This window comes from Buteo buteo, chromosome 12, assembly GCF_964188355.1.
Source record: "Buteo buteo chromosome 12, bButBut1.hap1.1, whole genome shotgun sequence".
Classification (NCBI taxonomy): Eukaryota; Metazoa; Chordata; class Aves; order Accipitriformes; family Accipitridae; genus Buteo; species Buteo buteo.
The window spans coordinates 37,288,360-37,304,801 of NC_134182.1; the positions used below are offsets into that span (position 1 = coordinate 37,288,360).

The 16,442-nt window shown below is 41.4% G+C and overlaps 2 protein-coding genes across 4 annotated transcripts in view; one reads left to right on the forward strand and one right to left on the reverse strand.

Annotated features, from left to right (window-relative positions):
- On the forward strand, nucleotides 1–14,926 carry VDAC3 (voltage dependent anion channel 3). The gene is made up of 9 exons (XM_075043396.1): nucleotides 1–104; nucleotides 3,813–3,883; nucleotides 5,028–5,077; nucleotides 8,992–9,144; nucleotides 10,287–10,339; nucleotides 11,720–11,947; nucleotides 12,856–13,006; nucleotides 14,123–14,180; nucleotides 14,429–14,926. The coding sequence occupies exons 2-9, from the start codon at nucleotides 3,817–3,819 to the stop codon at nucleotides 14,518–14,520; spliced, it is 852 nt and encodes a 283-aa protein (XP_074899497.1). The 5' UTR covers nucleotides 1–104; nucleotides 3,813–3,816; the 3' UTR covers nucleotides 14,521–14,926.
- IKBKB (inhibitor of nuclear factor kappa B kinase subunit beta) overlaps nucleotides 14,912–16,442 on the reverse strand; it is a 14,476-nt gene continuing 12,945 nt past the window's right edge. For 2 of the 3 annotated variants that reach the window (XM_075043386.1, XM_075043387.1), the window contains 2 exons: nucleotides 16,315–16,405; nucleotides 14,912–15,735 (listed from right to left, as the gene is read on the reverse strand). In XM_075043386.1, the coding sequence (XP_074899487.1) occupies nucleotides 15,667–15,735; nucleotides 16,315–16,405 (160 nt within the window). In that variant the 3' untranslated portion in view covers nucleotides 14,912–15,666. The remainder of the gene's footprint in view (nucleotides 15,736–16,314; nucleotides 16,406–16,442) is intronic. The other variant, XR_012652540.1, reaches the window with a different exon arrangement.

Consider the following 16,442-nt stretch of genomic DNA (forward strand, 5'->3'; position numbering starts at 1 on the left):
GGGCGGCGGCAACGGCAGGCGCGCGTGCGCGCTGGCGCGAGAGGCGTCACGCATGCGCGCTTGGGGGCGCCGAGACCTCTACCCGGAGGCAGCGCGGCCGGCAGGTAACGGCGGGGGGCCCGGGCCGCGGCGGTTGTCCGTCTGTCCGTCCGTCCTTCCGTCCGTTCGGGTGGAGCCCGGTGGCATCCTCCGGTCCCTCGTCGGGGCCGAGGCGGCCGTCCCTCGAGTCACCTTGCGGTGGGCCGGAGCCCCGAGGGGGCGCCGGGCGTTCGTCTTCCGCTGAGGCGATGACCCCGAGGCGCGGGCCGCGGCGGTGGGTGGGTCTGTGGCAGCGCTCCGGTTTCTCGGTTGGGAAACGCGAACTGCTGGGGCCGGCGGCCACCGAGCCTTCCCGCGGCGCCGCCGTTTCGCTGAGGAGAGGAGGAGGAGGCCGCCGCCCGGCCGGGCCCCGCCGTCCGTTATCCGTTGCGTAACGCGCGTCAGTAACGGGCGGGGAGGAGGCCGCGCCCGCGCTCTCGTGTGCCCGCGCTCTCGTGCCGTGGCCGTGGCCGCGCAGCCGGTACCGCCGCTCCTCGGCGCCGCCGCCGAAGGGTGCGTGACGGCCGTCACGGGCGGCGCGACCGCGGCACCGGTCGGTGGAAACGAAGCTGGTGTCTCGAAGCGCAGTTATTCCATGCACCGGAGTGAGTGTGCTCATCTTTATTTCTTTACTGAAATTTCCACTTTGGTGGTGGGTTTTTTGCAGTTTATATACAGACGCTGGCGTACCACGCGCTGTGTCTCGAGCATCGGTTGCCCCCAGCCTTTTATTCCTTGATAGATTTTTTTCTCCTGTGGTTGTTGTACTAATTTCATTGTTGCGGGAGAAAAAAATCAAAGCACGAGATTCAGGAGGCTTTGTTTGAAAACAAGGTGCTTAAAACAAGTACTGTGGCTTAGTTTTAGATCTCTGGCTTAATGTTTCTTTTCCGCTTTATGTTGTCAGCTGTTGTCATCGCATCTGGGTGATGGAGACCAATTCAAATTTAGTATTAATAGTTGTGGAACTGTGGAACAATTCTGGCTTGCAAGTAGGCAAGCAGGCAGGGCGGTTGGAACTAGATGGTCTTTAAGGTCCCTTCCAACCCAAACCAATCTATGATTGTATGATGAAGTAGAGCTGCTTGTTATTAGGAAAGAATTTATGTATCTCAGCATGAGCTAGCCTGAAGAATCTTTTTTCTTTTTCTTTTTTTTTTTTAGAATACTTTTTAAATACTCACATAGTATTTAACGAATACATTAAAACACATAGAATACAGAAAATACAGCCATATAGCGTAAAGGGAGGAGGTATGTTAGGCAAGTGAACGGGCTCACAAGATTCAAGATGTCTCAATAGCCTTATGAAAATGAGGTGTAAACAGAACAGGGTACCAGCCAAAAGGGTAAGGTTTAGATTGGGAAGGTGCTGAATGGGATGTTAAAGTCCTCCTTTACCTGAAGCATTTTCCGTGAAGCTGGCAAGGAGAGCCTCGAGACTACTTGGTGGTCAACTCTGTTGTCGTTTGTCTGTCTAAAGCACATGCCCTTCTGTGCAGGGAGGTAGAAAGATTTGAGAGATAGCTGGCAAAGCATGAAAGAGGTCGGGGTGTGGCATGTTTTCCAAAACGGGGGGGAGGGGGGGGGAGCGTTATCTAAGATCTTGCTTTTGTTTGATATAACATCTGTCTGTAATTTGAAAGTTAGACTAATGTCTTCTAAACTCTGAATAGGTCAGTCCCAATTCTGGAAAATGTGTTGTGGCTCACTGCTGGTCATTGTCAAACTTCTGACTGAAAACAGATTATGTGGTTTGGAGGCCAGCTACAAATCCATATGATTATGGAGTATTCCTGTCATGTTTTCAACAGCTGGACAGTTCCCTGAAAGCCATCTGTGACCAGGGAGCATTTTTGAAAAAAATCTGCTTGTTTTTTGCATGAATTCTTATGCAGGGAGTTATCTTTCGTATTGGTTTTTGCTGGAAAAAAGTGTTTGATGTTCAAGAGTATGTTAGGCAGTTACTGCATATGTAGAGTATCACCATGTCAAAATGTCAAAGCATGAGCCTTGCTCCAAAAACTGGAGTTACTAAGCTTTTGAAATCAGCGGGTTGAACTAATCTGATAAACCTATTAAAAAAACCCAAACCAAACAAACACCTCCCCTCCCCCCAAAAAAACCCAAACCAACAAAAAAAACCCCAAACCCCAATTTTAAGGTATGAGCTGAAACTTCTGAATTGAGAGATTTGTGTCAAAACCTAACATTTTAAAAGAAGGATATGCTCTGCTCCATAGCTGTGTTGCTAAAACTGTTGTAGTAATTTAAACTATGCTGTCACAAAAGTGCACATTCTGTTGCTCTTTCATCAGTTTAAAGACTCAATAATTGTAATTTTCCCCTTCATGTTTGACAGGTAAAAAGGCCTTTTTGCATAGTAATTTTGAGAAGTACCTGTTTTACGTACTAATCTTCAGATAGGGAATCTGCAGTCACGTCCAGCTATTTTAGATCCTCTAAACCCACAGATATATATTCATAGAATCATAGAATATCTCAAGTTGGAAGGAGCCCGTAAGGATCATCCAGTCCGTGTGTTGATAGACATATAGTGCAGGTTAGTTATTAAGTCACTGAACACAGAGCGTTTTGTCTACTATGGGATGTAAATTGCCCAAGTGTTCCGTTTTAGGAAAGGGCTAGCTATCTGAAAACAGGTCTTAACTGCTTAGTGCAGGTACTGTTGCATTTGTGACAGAGGGACCGAGTACACCGATAAGCAATTAAAATAGTGGAAGAGAAGTGATGACTTTAGGGATTTTACGTGTTTTGCTTGCATTATTACTTTTTAGATTAGTCTTTCAGTATGGTATAAGTAACAAATGGGGGATCAGGGATTTCTGGCGTCAGGTGTTGCAAAGAATATCAACAAACACGTCAGCTGTAGGAAGGATTAAGTGGCAAAGAGTTATGCTTAAAATCAAACAAAAGCATCATCTTTGATAGCTTTTCTTTTCTGGAGCAGGTGTGCCTTTACGTTTATGCAAACTTATTCTAGAAGGCGAAGACTAATTTTCCACTGGGAAGAGTTTTCCTGCTTCTTTTAATGTGGATTTTTGGATGCAAAATCCCTAAATTGTGGTAACTAACATTAAATATGTCATGTAAGCTGTAATATCACATGCCTGTCCTTCAGAGTTTTGCCCTCCAAAGTAGTTGTAACAGTTACCTGTATTAGAAAATGTAGTTTTTACTGCTGTGTATACACAGTACAGAAATACTCACTGGTGGCTACTGGACAGGGTACAGAGATATCTTTTTATATTTTACAAATCTCTGAAAAAACTTTCTAAGGAGTCACAAGTGCACAGGGAAGTCAGATATCTTTTCCTTTGGGATTGTTCAGTGCTGACATGGCTTTGCCACTTGGGGTCCCTTTCAGGAAGGGTCCTGTCCATCATCAGAACAGGGATTAAGGCTCCCGTGAGCTCTTTTTGCAATGTAAGAATGTGAGGCCTACATATGTAGTTGAACGTAATACTGTTCCTGGGGTTTAGTGATTTCAAATAATGGATTGGCTTCCATAACTTCTTTGAATTGAAGTTTGTTTCTGATGAAGCAACAATGATGTGAGGATGGCTTTTGTGAACGTTCTTCAAAGGTCTCGCACTTCAGTACCAGTGAAGTACGCAGAGGGTACTAGTCATAGACGTTTATAAATGCTTTGGATATAATTTAGCTTTTATGCTGTTAAACCTAAGATTCTTACAGCTTCCACTATGTTTCAGATCCATGGCTGTCCCACCATCATACAGTGACTTGGGAAAGTCTGCCAGGGATGTCTTCAACAAGGGATATGGTAAGTAACATGACTGTGGTTTGACAACCTTTCTTTTTTTTTTTCTTAGGCATCTTGAAAATGACAATAAAAACATTAGTACCCCAGAGATCCCCTAAATACCTTTGGGTAGGAATTCAGCAGAGGCCTGGAGCATCTAGCCCCTTCTGAATTTGAACTTTAGACATGTATCAATGAAAATGCTGCAGTAGGCAAAGAGTTAGAGGGGAAAGTTAGGAGTTTGACCTTAAGATGCACTCCAGGAAAGTCTCTGAAGAATGCTGCATTTTTTACCTTCTAGTTTTTGTATTTAGAGGCATTAAATCAGTCAGATTCACACAGATTCCCACAGGAGACCATATATGGCAACAAACAGGTTCCTGAGGTAGAATGATCTTCATGTTAATCAGAATAGCCTATTGTCATAGCCATAGTGGAAATAATTTCACAATGTTTGCATTCCTCTTCAAAGAATTTAAGTGGATAAATACTGATATTAGACCCTTTTCTGGGAGCAGTACTAAAAGTGTTGACATTTTTTATCTAGTTTTGTGAGTGTGATAAAAATTGCATTTGTATCCCAAATCCATATGCTAAAATTAAAAACCATTCTGGTCTGGTCTCTGCCACCCTAGAGTTCAGGCTTTGCTAAAATTAACTCAATTTCCCTGCTTTAGTGTCAGTTGTTTCAGGCTTTTCTACTCTGTGCAAGGGCCAGGTATTTCCTTAGATTCATAGCAGATTAGAGAGAAAAGGAAGAAAGGAATAGTATCTCTGTATATGGCATTGCTTGAACTAAGTTGAAACATATTTTTCTTGGAGAAGGGGAAAAGAAAAATTCCTGCCCTGCAGTCAGAAATATAAAAGGAAATTGAGTAAATCAGAAGAAATGGTGACCGTACTGATTGGTCCCAGACTGCAGGTAGCTACAGAAGGTGGAGGTACTTGATGATGGGTGACTATTATGACGATAAATTATGAGGCCACCCACTTTGAATTGTCAGCATTCCTTCACACATTCCTCAGTAAGATCAACAACTGTTGAAACATGCAAGTAGGTTGTTTCAGGTCAGTGTACCCTACCTGCTGTACTTTGGGTGTGTTGGAAATAAGCCTTGCTTGTATATTGCGGTGAAGCAGATGCTGTATACTCTTCTGTTTTCAGGATTTGGAATGGTCAAGTTAGAGTTGAAGACCAAGTCTTCCAGTGGTGTGGTAAGTGTTGGGGGCTTTCAACATCACCAGCATTGCAATGGAAGGACAAATTCCTGAACTGGCTGGTGGTAATAACTTGCTAGCAGGTATTGCTTCTCTCTTTCAGTTCTCATTTTAAAACCTGTAGCTGCCTGAGGTATTTCTATAATGGTGTGGAACTGACGTAGCGGTACTTCTTTTCCTGCGGCGTGCAAGAATTTTCACACATTTTGTTGTGGACGTGGGGCTTTCCTCCCCGTTCCCATTCCCACATCCCAAACATAAGAGTTTCTTCACCCTAAATAGCTCTCATTTCTGCTTATGAATGCAATTGAGTTTCTCTGCTGTTGTTGGTTTTTATAGGATTTGGAGTCCAGACTGGCTTTTTACCCAAAAGGCCAAGGGGCAAATAAGAGCCACAGTTTAACTTAACTTCATTTTCACTCATCTCCACTGTGCTTACTATGCAAGATTTAATTAAAACTAAATAGTCCTCCTGCAGTACCCTTTATGTAGAATTTGAGAACGTTTTACAGATGTTAATTAAGCTTTAGCACTTCAGGTAACTAGAAAATACCATGATCCCCACTTTAATGATGGAGGAGCGGAGCTTCCTCATGATTTCACGGGAGGGCTGGCAAAACCAGGAATGGGTTTCATAATTTTGGTCTTTAACTACAGGCATATATTGTTTAGCAGATAAGCTTACTCCTACACTGAGTCTCAGTTCTGTGTGTGCTACCACTTGATGCTGTTGTGGTTGATAAGCCGTGCTGCTTTTCAGCCTACTTCATAACCATATTTGCCTTAGCTCCCTCCTCCTCTTGTATTCTTATAATTCAAATGGTGTAAGTAATTTCTTCTGTATTACTGTATTCTGTCTCAATTGAGCTTTTGATGGATTACTTGCATTGTGCACCAGGAACATGTAGGCATGAGGAACGATGTGGTCTCTCTGCTATGACTGCTACCAGTTACTGACACCTCATGATATGCATAGTTTTCCCGGCTGGAAGTTTTGATACTCAAATAATACGCTAATGGTTAATTATGCTGTCTTCTGAATGTGACAGTACATGAGGAACTGTATTAAAATGGGCTTTTCCTTTTCCATGCAACTTTCGTGTTGGATGTTTATCCAGCTGGTAAGAATAGTGACTGTTTTGGCATGTTGGTTCTTTATTACTTTGTCTAGTGAGGTTTTCTGTGGTGCCTACTGTCATTTATAAACTGTTCCATTGGTTTTAGTCATGTTATCATCCACATCATGAAGTTTGACTGTGTCCATAGCCCTTAATCTGCTGTATGATCCATGTATGTAAAGCCATTTGCAATCTTTGTCCAATAATCCACAATAAGAACACTGTAAAAACCACAGGAGGGACAACAAGATTGATAGAGTTGTCTGTTACTTCAGGTTTTGTGCTTGTTAGTGTTTCTAATGAGCATTCTGCTGCAACAAAATGAGATTTTGAGGATGGAGACGATGTCAGGAACAACGTGTGAGATCTAATTCATACTTAGGTAGTAATAGTACCTCTAATTGTTATGATACAGAAATGTTTTGGATGTTTTTTCTGTGGGCTTAGAAAACAACAGTGGTAGTGTCTATTGGTTATAATTGTTTCATAGATTGCAAGTGGTTTGGCCTAGTAAGTGCATGGTGTTTCTGAAGACACCAGCCACCATAAACTAGAAGGTCAGTGAGAAGCTGAGCGTGACTGCTGATTCAGACTGGAGTGTGACATGGAGCCAGAATGAGTTTGATTTTCAGCTACAAAAAATTGAAGAATTGCTTCTACACTAGATGGTTTGATGAGACGTCTCTAGTTTAGACAGTTGAAGATTGACGGTAGCAGATGCTGACTGTGTGCCTTCTGCTTCCAGAAGCAGATCCAGTTCTGACACCTGGCAAAATCCTTTGGCTTTTGATCATATGACAGCACAGGGTCGGGTTTTTTTTCCTTTGGCTGTGAGAAAAGCATTTTACAATCTTTCTTCTGCTTGGTCTGAGAATCGTATCAAGCCTTTTTAATCGGTTACCCGCCGATTAAAGATCAGAAGAAAGTTACTTCAGAATTCTGGTGCAGGTTTGAGATGTCTTTACACTGGATTTGTGGAAGTGACATCAGAGCAGTGTGTAGCAATTATGTCTTAAAGGATAGCCTAACACATCCTGACTTGCATCACGTATTTTTGTGTTATAAAACTGCTGTGCTGTTGTAGTAGTGTATTAGCTTGAGTGTCTTCCCCCGCTGGTGTGTAAGGAATGTTATCTGGGTGTACTTCCCTGGCACTTCAAAACCATTTAAAGACGGTCTTTGTACACTCTGCAAAGTCCAGAATTGTGAAAGTAATGTACACAGCATCCAGGAATACTGTCCTAGAATGAGGCAGATCTGGAAAGTCAGGGTTCCAAAGCTTGGATGTGTTGGCAATGGGTACATGGATACTGCCATTTCTTAAGCACTGTATCTTTCAATATTTAAACTTCAAAAGAGGTGTAACTTGGAAATGTAATGGCAGATTAATTATCTTTCTTCAAGGAAAATGTTTGAGAGATGAAGACAACAAATGAGATCAGTTCTCAGATGCTTCTTAAAACCTAGCTTGTACACCTTGAGCTTACTACTGTGAAAATATGCCTACTCATTGCTTTATACTCTGTTCTGCATGAAACACTGAGTAGGCTACCTCTGAGTTGTTCCAGGAGGAGAGATATTTATTGAGACTTCAAGTCCCCTGAATTAACAGGAACCTCTGATGTGTGGGGGACTACCCAAACAGCATAGGACAGCATGTTACAAAATACATATTATACAAAATTCAAAGTTGTTGGTTCAGTTACACTAGTCAGTGAAGGACCAGCCTGATGTCAAGGTGCCGCTGGGGTCAGGTTATTTTCTGGTGTTGTGAAGGAAAAAAGCTCTACAATTTTAAGATGCCTTACAAAGGGGTGACCTTCTAAAGTGTAGTAGCTGGCTGAGGTAATGACAGAGAACTTAGGTTGAGGGAGGAGGTGTTAAGGTCATCAACGTGGTATATGAAGAGTCTAAGTGACAACAGTATAAAGGGTAGCGTGAACAACAATGTTAGGGTGCAGTAGTCAGTGTGAAAATCATCAATGACCATTCTCCAGAAGACATTTTCACTGCTGAAAGGTGGAAAAAGAAAAAAAGAATGAAGAGGAAGAAACACACGAGATGTTTGGAGAAACGAGAGAAAAATCAATGGGTTTTTTTGTTGCTATTCATCTAGCAGAGTAAGTTGGATGTAGGATTGCATTTCTTAAGGGAGAGTGGATTTCCAGAAGGACTATAGTGGTTGCTATTTCCTGCACAACTGGGACACTGCTGGTAAGGTGATCAAGGGAATTAGAGGAGATTGCGAGGAAAAATCCAAGGATACAAGCAGCTTTGTATCCCAAGCGAGTATCTTTTTGTATTTGGGTATGGATCTATGTGAAGGTGCAGAGCAAGTTGTGGAATGTTGAAATAACAATTGCCACTTTGGAGTGGAAAAAAGATGGCAGAAAAAGGGTTTTTTTGGTGTGGGGGGAGGTTGGTGGATAAGTTAGGAAAAAAGTCCTGTAAAAATTAGAAGGGGGGAGCAGGTAATCAAATCACGATGCAGATGAAAAGTAAGTGAAGATGTCAGGTCTTTGTGTAATAGTGCTTTTTCCAACCTAAGCAAGTTCCAGGGCTCTATCAGCACACCTCAATAAAGGAAATACCCAGAACAGAGAGGCCAAAAGGAGTAGCATTTTGTGATGCAGAAATAATTATTTTTGGTGGGGATAGAGAAGAGGAGGAGGATTTTGAGGATTCTGTCAAAAGGTCTAAGGGTAGCAAGTGTGAGTGCTGGCACTCAACAAGTGGAAAAACTGAATGTAATTAAATACCAGAATGCTGAAACTCGTATTATGCTTTTGGCAGGAATTTGCTGCAGCTGGTTCTTCCAACACAGACACAGGCAAGGCTTCAGGCAGTCTAGAGACCAAATATAAGATCAAAGAATATGGACTTACATTCACCCAGAAGTGGAACACAGACAACACATTGGGAACAGAAGTTTCCATGGAGGATCAGGTAAGAGGAAGTAGATACCCTGAAAATGTTTCTGCAACTGGTATGAGCTCAAGTCTTGAGCGGAGCAGAAAACACTGAAGAGTGAAAGTTGCACAAAACTATCTGGAGTACTAAAAGGAAAGAAGTTATGTATATTTGCAGAATGCACAAACTGAGAGAGCGCGTCATGAGTTTTGGGGGTGGGGGGTGCAAGCATTCCCACAGCACTTGCTGCTACGTAATGATGAGTTACTGCAGTTATGAGAATGCAAAATTAGCTAGCTGGTTGAATGAACATCACTATTATCCACTCCAAATAGGAGTTTTTGTTTAAAGATGCACGCTAGCTATGTAGAACTGTCACGGCTGCAGTCATGCAGGGGAAGCAAAAGAGGGATCTCGTAGTTTTAAATGCTCTAATACATAAGGACTTAAGTTTGGCTGCCTTGAGATTGGATATATTTTATAAGGTTGAAGAGAAAGGTTAGTGTTGGCAGCTTGGCACTGCTTACACAAAGGATTGCTAGCATACAGCACTCTCAAAACACGCAATTCTTTTTCAGAGTAGTAGCTTTATGCCTTTCACTTAGTGCCTGAAGCGTAAGGTAATGGTGCCAAAGTTGGTAAAAGTTCTATGACGCCCTCCGCCGTGTAAGGCCATCAATTTTTGTAGTTACAGTTTTGCACTTTTACCTGTGCTTTAAAACAGAAAATGCTGTCCAGCTCAAAAAAGGGTGGGAAAGCTGAGGCAGGTAGATGGTTTGGCCTGTGAAGTAGTACTGTGTCTTAAAAGAATACCTGTAGATTCTGAGAGAGATTCTTGAGCTACTGCGTGGATTGTTGCTTATTCCCTATAGTTCCAAACATGAACCAAACAGTTTTCTTTCTTTAACATAGTTTCTCAATTTTCTTGTCAACACTAGATTTGAAATCTTCCTGTAGTAATGTATCTACAAAGCGTGTGCTGTTACAGGGCCTCATTGTGGGGAGAAAAAGTCCAAATTTTAATCCCTCATCATACAGCATCTTCAGATTTTGTTGTAAAATATGGGGGAGACATTATGGTTGTGTTTTGTCTTCTCTTTAGACAGGAAGTAAAGCTACAGTAGTGGAATATAACGTTTCAGCAGAGTTCTGAGCAGATGTCTCTGTTTTCTTTGCAGTTGGCTGAAGGATTGAAGGTGGCTCTTGACACTACATTTGTACCAAACACAGGGTAAATATTTTCTGTTAACTTTATCTAAGGAGTGCTAGAATTTCCCTGTAACTTTGAATTAGAAATGCTTATTCTGGTCATTGTGTAAATGCTCAAAATTTACTGCAGAATATTCTGCAGGCGCTGTAGAATTTGAAGGCAATGGATAATACCGGGCTGAGAAGGACAAGGTCTGCTAAAAATGATTCTTCAGCTTTTTGGCCATTGGCAAATTTGTCGTTTTGCAGTAGGTATTATATTTTTGTAACTCTCCCCTTAAACAGCTAGGTCTTACGTGGACCATTTAACTTGTACCATCTTTGTCATGGTGTTGACAGTCCTGCTGCTGTCAGCACAGTGCCTTAAGAACACAAAGAAAAATTTATTTTTTTCCTGATGCTTTTGGGCAGATGTCTATGCACAACTGAATGATGTAGAATTGCACAGCTATTATGATAGGCAGTGGAGTAGTACTCTTTTGTCTTTTCCAATTATCATAGAATTATTTTTGGTAGGTAATAGAGCAAAGGAGAGGTGTTTTATGTCTGGATAACACACAAAGCTTGAGACTGCTTTGTAAAAAATTACTGCTATTTCTTTATTGTTGGGGAAAGCCTATCAGAAAAATCAGAGTTTGAAATACTGCTTGGATGTAAGAAATTGGAAGCTAAGTCAAAAATGAGACCCCAGGCCTGGGATGAGTTACAGGCAGCATGGTGTTATGCTCTGTCTTCAGTGGGAGAGAAAGGAGGTTGGGGAAAGGATTAAGGAACTGATAAAATTTTGTCTCGGTTATGTTAAGTTTGAATTGATAGCAAAATGAGCACAAAGACGCATTGGAGAGAGAGGAAGAGGCTTCTCCACAGGGACAGAAAAAGGCTGACTAAGTGGATGATGTCTGGAGGATGAGGAAATTCATTTTTCGATAGAGGAGACTGGTATCCAGCAGTGAAGAAGGAAGGAAACCAAGCACTGCACATGAAGGAGCAGTGGAGAACCCAGCAAACAAAAAGTCACTGAAGGACAGAAAGGCCAGCTATCGGTGTGGGATATCATGGATGCTCCTGAAAGAAACCGATGATGCCATAATGCATTGTACTCACTTGTGGAGAACAAAATTTGAAACCTGATGGTTTTTAGAGCATTAAGCAGAAATGCTTTTGTCTTTTTTGCTTCTTGAGGATGTTAAGGAGTTTAAGATTGTGGAGGAAAAAGCAGCACCACGTAAATATACATAATACCAATATTACCCTTATCCCATGCCCTCTTCAGCAGCTGTTAACATTAAGTTTTGAGTAGGCATTACAGTATGGCCTTAAGGGACATACATACATGAATAAAACTACATATAATACATACTTGTATACTACCAGGGATAAAATGGCATGTTTCTCTCTGCAGGAAGAAGAGTGGGAAGTTGAAGACCTCCTACAAAAGAGAATATGTAAATCTAGGCTGCAACATAGACATTGATCTCTCTGGACCAACCATCTATGGCTGGGCAGTGTTGGGCTACGAAGGCTGGCTTGCTGGCTATCAGATGGCTTTTGATACAGCCAAGTCTAAGCTTTCGCAAAATAACTTTGCCTTGGGATATAAGGCAGGAGACTTTCAGCTGCACACTAATGTGTAAGTACTATCTGAGCCTAGAAAAACATTATCAGAGGAGCCAAACTAGATGAATAGTGAGCACTAACAGAGTTAGGTGAAAGGTGGCTGGATGGAAGGGGATGCTGATTTGTTTCAGAATAGTTTAGATTTGGTGTTTTCATCTTCAGTACAACTAAAGCAGGGCCAACTTTCCAACCCTTGGCTGTCTTTTGAGACCTTGTTTCAGGGTAATTTTGGGGTTTGTGTATATAAGGTAGTGGCGTAAGGGCACTTTATAATGTTAATTTGGAATTAAAATCTGTAAACTTCAACTTCTATTTTGGTGCTAGATAAGAGCCTTCAATTAAGCTACTGTACGTTCCCCCCCTCATTACCAGACAGAGAGCTTCTGGCTCAGAAATGCCCGAGGTGGAGGAGAGAGGTGTGTGTTGCGTTGTGCTTGAGTGTTTCCAGCTGTCATCACAGTGTAGCTCTAGTCTTGGCATTCAGATGCTCTGAAGAGTCTTTGAAGATGGTGTATTTAAACAACTGCCATGCAATAACATTGTTTTCAGCCTCATCATTCCCGAAACTGACTTAAATGTCCTTCTGGATTTGTCCCTTTAGGCATTATCAGAGGCTTGCTTTCTTAAGACAAGCAAGCAGGTTATCTGGGTGGTTTTTTGTCAGAACCTCAAACCATAGGTCTCAGCTGGTGGAAAGTCTTGTTCCATTCTGCAAGGAAAACTTATGTTTTGGGTAAAAAATGTGAGCAGGAGTCTGCCAGGTCCAGCTAGGAAGTAGATGAGCATGGGTCTGGGGAAGTATTGGAGCTCTTGGTTCATTTTAAGAGATAATGATCAAATGATTGTGGGGCAGGGCTAATCTAAAGAGTTACTATTACTAAACAAGGCAAGGCTTGACACATTTGCATCTATTACAAACAGGAATGATGGCACCGAGTTTGGTGGGTCTATTTATCAGAAGGTTAATAACAAGGTTGAGACATCAGTCAATCTTGCATGGACTGCTGGCAGTAACAACACACGTTTTGGTATTGCTGCTAAGTACCAACTGGATGAGAAGACTTCCATTGTGGTAAGAATTTTGTTACAGGAACAAGTATTTCAAGCTCCCTTAAATACTGAAAATTTGTGGTATGAAGCAGTTGCTTTAAATAGTTACTGAGAAAGCATGGTAGATGGCAAACTGTGGGTTCTGTTGTGGTTCAAATTTAAATTGGGACCTCACAGGTCATATTGGTGAAATGATTAAAAAAACCCAAAACTAAAGCACAGTTCTGTCCATGGTGGAATAGCCACTAGTCAGACTAGTGTGTTTGGAGCCTATGCACAATGTGTTTTCAAGAGGTAATGAGAGGATGCAGTGTCCTTTTAATTCTCTAGTTCTTATCTATCTAATGCATAATGTAAAACTGTACTATAGTAAAATGATGGAAGTTAAGCTGAGGTTACAGCCTTCTCCTAACAATTAGTTAACCCTTGAAAGTCAGCCAAGGTCCAGAGATAAGTGTTGTTACTGATGCTTGCAAATTCTTGCAGAAATGTTAGGGACAAAAAAAGGTTTAAATAGTGACAGAGAGGTTCAGGAGACAAAACATGTCCATGGGGAAGTGACAGTGGATAAAAGTAACTGTGTATGTTCTAACACTAAGAACTGAAGTAGCAAGCATTTGTTACGCTTCAAAACAAGAATTAGTTCCAGGATAATTCAGCCACAATTAAAGGTAGGAAATACTATGGTAAACAGCTTAAAACTTAGTAATGCAAAAATGGGTTTGCATATTCATATATTTATTGCTCATTTAAAAAAAAATCACTACTAAGCAATTTGTGAACAGGAGTCTGTGAACAAGACAGACTTCATTGGCTACTAAGGGACTGTAGTAACTAGCCCTTTAAAGGATTTATAAAGAGACAATGCTGGGAGCAGTGAAGGACAAGGTGGCATTTTATGTAGGCATAATGGGTTACAGTTTGACGGAAAGATTGGAACTATTACTTAAGCCTTTTACAGCTTAAGCTGGAAACTCTTGAGGACAAAAGGAAAAGACTGGAATACACCTCTGCTAGAGGTTAGTCTACAAGTAGCTGAAAGAGTTAATGCATAAGCCACCTTCTCAGGGCACTGGGACAATCCTGTCTGAATATTTATATACAGTGTATAAATACTGTGGTTTCTTTTTTCCTGTAGGCTAAAGTGAATAATGCCAGCCTGATTGGAATTGGTTACACTCATGCCCTCCGACCTGGTAAGCAAGTCTAACTGGTAGCAGCAAATAGTATCAGTACTACACTATGAGTTATTGTACTGCTATCTCTAGAACAAAATAGATAAACGAATTAGCTAGAAATCTTACATAGGCTCATAGAAGTAAAGCATGTATACGTACAGAAGTTCCTATAGCAACCAAGACACATTAGCGAGGCTCAAGTACTTGAGGAAGGGCATTGTACAGGGATATCAGTGTATGAAAGGTCTCATTACTTGCTTTCCTAGGTGTAAAGCTGACCCTCTCAGGCTTGGTTGATGGCAAGAATTTCAGTGCTGGAGGTCACAAAGTTGGTCTGGGATTTGAGCTGGAAGCTTAATGCAGCTTTAAGTAAAACAACAGGTGGTGCTCTGGAAGATGAAGGAAAAGTGTACCCAGTGTGTTTCGGCCTTAATCTTACTCTGAAATTTCAAGAAGTGTGAACTTTCTACTCTTCCAAAGAATCATTTTAACCCAACACTGAAGTCCAGAGAGTGCCAGCACATCAAAGGAAGATACTTGAAGGCATGCATGGAAGTTGTGATGTTTGTGCCACATTTCACTTCAGTTTCCCATATTTTAAATCTGTTCCTAGAAACAGAAGAGAAATCCCACCTCTCCCCATTATTGTATTGCATCCTGCATGTCCTATACTTCACAACCTTTTATAAAAGGTGGTGTCTGTGCTGTAGTGGAAATTTGGGGTTACATCAAAATGAAATAAATTGGTCACAGTTGGAACATAACGTTGGTGTGTCTTGTCTCTCGGCCCGCTGTGGGGTTTTGGGTTTTTTTTGGTGCAACTTCAAGCATGGTTAATAGATAATCTGCAAATGCTTTGTTAAACTGTAAGTGTACACTGAAGATTTCCTTGTCTGCGGTCTCTAGGATAACATCCTTACATCTCTCGTGGTTTAGAGACCTGCACAGTGAAAGCAGCTTTTTCATTAAAATGTTATTGAGGGTATCAAAAAGAGCAAACCAAAAGTTTACATGTTTTAGATAATTTCGTTCCCATATAGGAAACAAGTATTAGGTAGGTACAACCGTTACACTTAAGGAAAAAAGTGCAAATCAGCAAAGTTAAGAAATTAAGTTCACAGTTCAAGTACATGAGGAAGATGACATCTACCAGTGACTGTGCAAGCTGATTGCATGCGTTGTCCATTGTTCATTAAAGAGCCTAAAAGGCAGCAAAACAACCACATGTGATGCCTAAGGGAAGATACATCAGGACAGAGAATAAGAATATCTGCTGTCTTAAGGCACGATTAAGAACTTTTTCCAAGCAGTTAGAACAGGCATTTCCTACTGTATCTTTGTGAAAAAAGTGTCCAGGAGGTGGATACTAAAAGCTAGGCCATCTGTATCACATAAGCAGTAGGTGACAGTAGAAGGAGGCTCTTGAACTTCCCTTCTCCAAGGCAGCAGCTTTTCACAGTTGGCTTCCTGAAGCAGCATGTCTTCAGAGGCAACCGAAGTGATTTTACATCTGTGTTTGTTCTGGACTGCTTGTTTCTTCTACCTGAAGCTGCAGCCAGCTCCAGTCTAAAGCCTGAAGAATAAACAATTAAAACTACAAAGTTCAATGCTAGCTGGCAGTTGAGATTTCTCGAGTAAAGGGGAAGCAATTTAAAAGATTTAAAAATTTTACTGTGACCAAGTTGGTCAATATAGTTTTATGATGAACCATACAACTGCCATAAAGGAAACCCTTAAGCTACTGTTATTTTCTCTAATATTTTACTTTCTTTTCAATATTCTGCTTCATCAAATAAGCATCCCTGCCCACCAATGTATTGCAACCACAAGACCATCCCAATTTTAAGAGTGCAATTTTGCAGTATTTTTGTAGAACAGCCAAACACCTTCCCCTGTCCTTTATTGTTTGGCACAACTTAAGTCCCCAGCGCCCGGCTCCCATTCTCAGCAAGCAGGGAACATGTCAGTCAGCAGTTCAAGTGGGGGAATGGGTGTTTTGTATCTCTCACAACTCCTACTCTCTCCTTGTCCAAGAGAGTAATATGCAGATTTCTATTAGCCACATTACTTACTGGTGGCAAAGTTACACAAGCGGAAGTTTGAAGCCATGAGCTTCCCCAGTCCCTTTATAAAAGAATATCAAATATGTTACCATGAAGCTCTGCTCCTGATCCTTCATTGTGTCATGCATCACATTTTCTAGTTGGCTACAGAGTTTCTGTGATTCCAGCAGTAGCTCCTCACTGAAAGGGACAATTATGACACAATTATTTTCCATGG